This window comes from Lathamus discolor, chromosome 2 (genome assembly GCF_037157495.1).
Source record: "Lathamus discolor isolate bLatDis1 chromosome 2, bLatDis1.hap1, whole genome shotgun sequence".
NCBI lineage: Eukaryota > Metazoa > Chordata > Aves > Psittaciformes > Psittacidae > Lathamus > Lathamus discolor.
The window spans coordinates 103441984-103448087 of record NC_088885.1 but is presented as its reverse complement, the minus strand read 5'-3'; the positions used below and the strand labels follow the sequence as shown (position 1 = coordinate 103448087).

Below are 6104 nucleotides of genomic sequence, written 5' to 3'. Positions count from 1 at the left end.
AAATGCTCATTGACCAAACCGTGTTCCAGTTTTGTTTCAAATTATTTGTTTTTTCGCATTCCCATACCTTTTCCTGTCTGGTTATCTTAATTTCTTTCTCATAGACACACTTTCCCCATTCACCTCTTATAGAGATAAATTGAGCATTTTGATATCTTTCACAGACTGGCCTTAGTACCAAAACTGCAGGTTCTCCAAAAACACCTTCTTCTCGATGTTCTGTCACCGTCACATTTTTCATCACCTCTTTCTCCTGACAAGTAATTGTTCCATTAATTTCTGAAAGTGAGAACGTTATTATTCCCCATTCAATTGGCTCTCCTGCCGCTTTGGGTATTGGCAAACATGCTGTTATTTTACTTGTGTTTTTCATTTTTGCAAAGTCTTCAATTAGACCTATCATTAAATTTTCCTCAGGATTTCGATGATATGATTGGATTACCTGCGTCGAATTTATTGATCTCCTAGTCCGTTTTCTCATAGCCTCAATTTTGTTGTGGCCAATTGCAGATCCAATTTTATAAGACCATTTATCTTTTTCTAAACTTTCTTTGTTGGCGTTGGTCCTGTCAGAATGGTATCTGTGAACTTGCAAATCAGAATGGCGTCCTGTTTTAAGTTGTGTCAAAACATCCTTTTGAGGAGTTGCCAGAATATGAACAGTTGTTAGCTGTGCTAATGACCAAATGATAATCAAAGTTTTATAACAAAACCCAGACATTCTATTGGCATTTCAGTTTTAGCTTGGTAGGGCCTAGTACCTGTGTTTCCCAAACTCTTGGAACTTTCTTTACTCGTGTATAATGTATCCAAGAATCTATTCCTTCTACCTTTATTGCTGTGAATGTAGTCAACAATACTTGATATGGTCCGTCCCACCGTTCTTTTAATGGTTCTTCATTCCAGTTCCGGACATATACTTGGTCTCCTGGTTGGATGTCATGTGCTGGATTTTCCAGAGATAGTGGCCTATTCCACACCAAAGTGCTCCGCAGTCGAGTTAAGGTTCTACCAAGAGACAGCACATAATTATAAACATCCTGATTCCCTTTAATATGGGTATTCGGGTTGGGTTCCGGTGCCTCATATGGCTTTCCATAAAGGATTTCATAAGGGCTTACTGACATTTTGCTCCTGGGTTTTATTCTGATTCGTAGCAGAGCTATAGGCAATGCTTGTGGCCACTTTATTTTGGCCTCTTGACATATTTTACTGATTTGTCTTTTTATCGTTTGGTTCATCTTTTCTACCTGTCCACTAGACTGGGGCCTCCAAGGAGTGTGTAGATTCCATGATATTCCTAATAGTTTACTAATTTCTTGTACTACGGTTGCAATAAAATGCGGACCCCTGTCTGATGATATGCCTAAAGGGACTCCAAATCGCGGGATGATTTCTCTAAGCAACCATTTCACTACTTCTTTTGCCTGATTGGTGCGACAGGGAAAGGCCTCTGGCCATCCAGAAAAAGTGTCAACCCCTACTAATAGATATTTGTACCCTTGTACCTTTGGTAGTTCTGCAAAATCAACCTGCCAATAATCTCCTGGTTCCATTCCTATCCTAATTCTTCCCATCTCAATTTGTCTTTTTACTACTGGATTGTTTTTCAAACAGATTTCACATTTTGATCCTACTGATTTTGCCATAGTTAACATCTGTGTGGAAATTATTCCTCGTTTTAGATAAGTTACCAATGCTTCTGCACCCCAATGACATTTTTGATGTTCCGTTTGTAGAATCTTTCGCATTATTGCAGGTGGCACTATTACTTGTCCTGTTGTTGTTACATACCACCCTTCAGAATTCTTTTGGGCCTTTAAGAGTCCTGCCAATTTTTCATCTTCTGTTGAATAGTTAGGGCTTTGTGAAAGATAGGTGTGGAGTGGGCTTACCTTCAAAGGTATTAAAGCCATCATATTCCACACCTCCCGGGCTACTTGGCGAGCTGTTCGATCTGCTAGTGTATTTCCTTCAGATACCTTTGAAGTTCCTCCTTGATGTGCCTTGCAATGCATGATGGCTACTTGTTTAGGTCTTTGCACAGCAATTATTAATTCTAAGATTTCTTTCTGATATTTTATGTTAGTCCCTTGTGAAGACAAAAGTCCTCGTTCTTTCCATAATGCTCCATGAATATGTACTACACCAAATGCATATTTTGAGTCTGTCCATATATTTACCTTTTTGTCGTTGCTCAGCTCCAATGCTCTTGTAAGAGCTATCAATTCTGCTCTTTGGGCTGACGTTCCCGGAGTTAATGCTTTGGCTTCGATTACCTTTTGCTGAGTTGTCACAGCATATCCTGCGTATCGTGTCCCGTTCTCTACAAAATTGCTGCCATCTGTAAAGAGTTCCCAGTCCGGTTGTTCTAGAGGTGCATCCTTCAAGTCTGCTCTGGTTGCATATGTATGTTCAATGATTTCTACACAATTATGTTCAAGGGTTCCTTCTTCTAGGTCTGTTCCTAGAAAAGCTGCTGGGTTTAACAGGTTAGTAGTTTTCAAGCTTATATCATCCTGTTCCATTAGGATTGCCTGATATTTCATCATCCGGCTAGGGGACAACCAATGCCCCCCTTTTTGTTCCAAAACAGTGGTTACCATATGTGGCACAAATACATCAATGTGTTTTCCCAAAGTTAATTTCCTAGCTTCTTGAATTAAAATGACAGTTGCTGCTACTGCTCGCAAGCATGAGGGCCATCCTGCACTCACTGGATCCAGTTGTTTTGAGAAATATCCCACTGGTCTTTTCCAGCTCCCAAGTTTCTGAGTTAGTACCCCCAGTGCCAATTTTTGTCGCTCGTGGACAAATAATTGGAAATCTTTTGTCAAATCTGGGAGTCCCAATGCTGGAGATTTTGTCAGTGCTTCCTTCAATTTCTGGAAGGCTTCTTTCTGTTGTTTTTCCCAAACAAAGGCATGTGATTTTTGGGCCTCATACAGGGGTTTGGCAATTAGTCCATAGTCCATTATCCATAGTCTGCACCACCCTGTCATACCCAAAAATATTCTTAGCTCATGCAAGTTTCGTGGTTCTGGGATAGCACAGATTGCCTCTATGCGATTTATTCCCAGCTTTCGTTGTCCTTGTGAAATTTCACATCCCAGATACAACACAGTCATGCATGCAATTTGTGCCTTTTCTTTTGAGACTTTATAACCGTTCAAGCCTAGCTGATTCAGAATTTCAATTGTCACTCTTATGCACAGAGATTTTTGTTCTGTTGCAATAAAAATGTCGTCTACATATTGTAACAAAAGGTATTGTGATCTCGGTACCTGTATCTTTCCTTGGGTAGTCCATGTTTCCAATTCTTTGGCTAGTTGGTTTCCAAATAGGGTCGGACTGTTTTTGAATCCTTGTGGAAGTCTGGTCCATGTCAGTTGTGTTTTCCGTCCATTCTGTGGATTTTCCCATTCAAATGCAAACAGTTTCCTGCTACTTTTGTCAAGGGGAATGCAGAAGAAGGCATCTTTTAAATCAATCACAGTAAACCATTTATATTTTTCCTTCACAGATGTTAGCAGTGTATATGGGTTTGCCACCACCGGGTGGATATCTTTTGTTATTTCATTTATTGCCCTCAAATCTTGCACCAATCTATACTCACCGTTTGGTTTCTTTATTGGGAAAATTGGCGTGTTATATTCTGATTCGCATTCTTCTAAAATGTTATATTTTAAGAATTTCTCAATCGTTTTTATGATCCCATATCTTGCTTCTAGCTTCAATGGGTATTGTTTAACCCTTACTGGTCTAGCCCCGTCTTTTAACTCCACTATTATTGGTTGAGCTGCTTTTGATTTTCCTGGGATTTCTGTTTCCCAAACTGTTGGTATTACAGCCTGTTCCACCTCCTTTGGGATTTGTGGAATAGGTTTGTCTTTAAGGACTAAAATCTGTCCTGTTTTAGATTCAGGGATTTGCATTATCAATTCACCATTTTCAAAAACAATCGTAGCATCCAATTTACTCAATAAGTCCCGTCCTAATAGAGGAACGGGACATTCAGGCACATACAAAAATTCGTGTGTCAATTCTTTTCCTTGAAATCGTAGATTTAGGGGTTGTAAGAATGGCCGCACTTCTTCTTTCCCTGTGGCCCCCACAATTGTTGTAGCTTTCTTTCCTATTTTTCCATGTAAATCATTCAAAACTGAATAGGTGGCTCCAGTATCTATTAAAAATTTTATTTCTTCCTCTCCTAGTTGGATTTTTACAAGGGGTTCTTTATTTTCTACTTGGCCTAGTCAGCTTTGATTGACAAACTCCCCCAGCACCATTGTCTTAGCCATATCAGATTCTGCAAAAAGGATTTCTTGTTGGCATGAACTGCCCCACCCTGGTTGGACATTCATTTTTCCAATGTCCTTCCTGCTTGCAAAATGCACATTGGTTATATCCTATTCTTTCTGTGCTCATTCCTACCCTTGGATTATAGAATCCTCTGCCTCGTCCTCGCATATTTCCTCGTCCTCTTCCTCTAAGGTTAGAGAATCCTGGCTCCCTTCCCTGCATTATTGCCAGTAAATTTTGTTGTTGTCTTCGAGAGCTTTCTTTTTCTCGATTATTATACACCTTCCAGGCCACTTCTAGCAGCCTATCCAGGTCTCGCAAATCTGCCCCTTCCAGTTTTTGCAGTTTCTTCCTAATATCATCTTGAGACTGTCCCAGGAAAATCAAGGCTAATTGTGCTTTAGCCTGTTCCGTTTCCACATCTAAGTCCGTATATTTCTTTGCTGTTTCTTTTAGTCTCTCTAAAAAGGCAGAGGGTGATTCCGCCTTTTCTTGCCTAACATTATATAATTTTGACCAGTTTATTGTTTTGGGCATAGCATGTTGCACTCCAAAAACTACCCAGTCCTGGTATCTCCGTAAATTTCTCATTCCCTCTTGTGTGTTATAATCCCACATTGGATCTTCCATCGGGAAGTTTTGATCTGTGTTTCCCCCAACTATTCCCTGTCTTATATCTTCCCGAACCCTTTCCCGAGCACTTCGCAACACCATTTCCTTTTCTGTTGAATTCATAAGGGTATCTAGAAGCACTTGTATATCATCCCAGTCTGGGTTTTGAGTTTTCATGATCATTTTCATCACTCGAGCTACCCTATCCGGATTTTCTCTATAAGTTCCCGCCGATTGTTTCCATATAACCAAATCCCCAGGAGAAAAAGGTATTTTAACATACACTGGTCCTTCAACTCCAACTCCCTGTCTTAAAGGGGCAAGGACCGCACTAGCTGCTTTAGCTGCTTGAAGCTGTGTGTTTCCTCCTCGCCCTCCCCTTCGGCGAGTTCTGTATGAGACTGGGGTGACAGGGGAATTTCTCTCTCGACCTCCTCCATTTTCACACTCTTCTTCACTCTCGAGATCGCTATCACTTTCCTCCCCCTCCCCCCTTTCCTCATTTATCACTAGCGGAGCTACTAACAAACCAGGATCTTCCTCGTCCCTTTGATGTCGCCGACTATTTCTCATGGCAAGACATTTCACACATTCCTTTTCTCCAGCACACTCCCTGCATTTTTCAGCATTGCTTGTTTTAACAACCATTATTCCGCAAGATTTTTGCCATTTATCATTGTTTCTTGAGATAAAGAAAAGATCCACATACGGTACTTCATCCCATTTTCCTTCCCTTTTACAATATAACATCAACTGCAAAATAGTATTATATTGTAAGGTTCCATTTTCAGGCCATTTTTCCTGATCTTCTAATTCATATTTCGTCCACCATACATTGCAATAATCAATTAGTTTGCTTTTCCGCATACTCTGCCCAAATCCACCCTCCTTCCAGTGGCTTAAAATACAGCCTAACGGAGACGATTTAGGAATTGGCGGCATCTTGTAATTATAAGGTAATTTCTAGGCAAACCCTTCTCACACACACACACACACACACTGAGAAATTTGTTTTTCAGAGATAACTCCACCACCACAAGGTGATTTCCCAAAACAAACCCCTTTTATACACACACTATATTACAGAACTTTATACAGATAGCTGCAGCACAAATACCAATACCAATACCACGTTTGCCGAACCTGCAGAGCTTTCGCTACTGTCTAACGGACGGCGCCTAGGCTTTTAC

At 40.4% G+C, this 6104-nt stretch overlaps 1 protein-coding gene across 1 annotated transcript; it reads right to left on the bottom strand.

Annotated features, from left to right (window-relative positions):
- Nucleotides 1-722: 722 nt before the first annotated feature.
- Nucleotides 723-5856, bottom strand: LOC136009050 (uncharacterized). Its single transcript, XM_065669136.1, has 2 exons — nt 4398-5856; nt 723-4252 (listed from the first exon to the last, which is right to left on the bottom strand). The coding sequence occupies exons 1-2, from the start codon at nt 5854-5856 to the stop codon at nt 723-725; spliced, it is 4989 nt and encodes a 1662-aa protein (XP_065525208.1).
- Between the last annotated feature and the right edge of the window lie 248 nt (nt 5857-6104).

What these genes read in the sequence shown, in the direction of transcription:
- LOC136009050 (XM_065669136.1), bottom strand. Translation starts at nt 5,856, where the DNA reads ATGCCGCCAATTCCTAAATCGTCTCCGTTAGGCTGTATTTTAAGCCAC. An exon ending in AAGAATAGGATATAACCAAT is followed by an intron (nt 4,253 to 4,397) that starts GTGCATTTTGCA and finishes AAAGCTGACTAG; the next exon opens with GCCAAGTAGAAAATAAAGAA.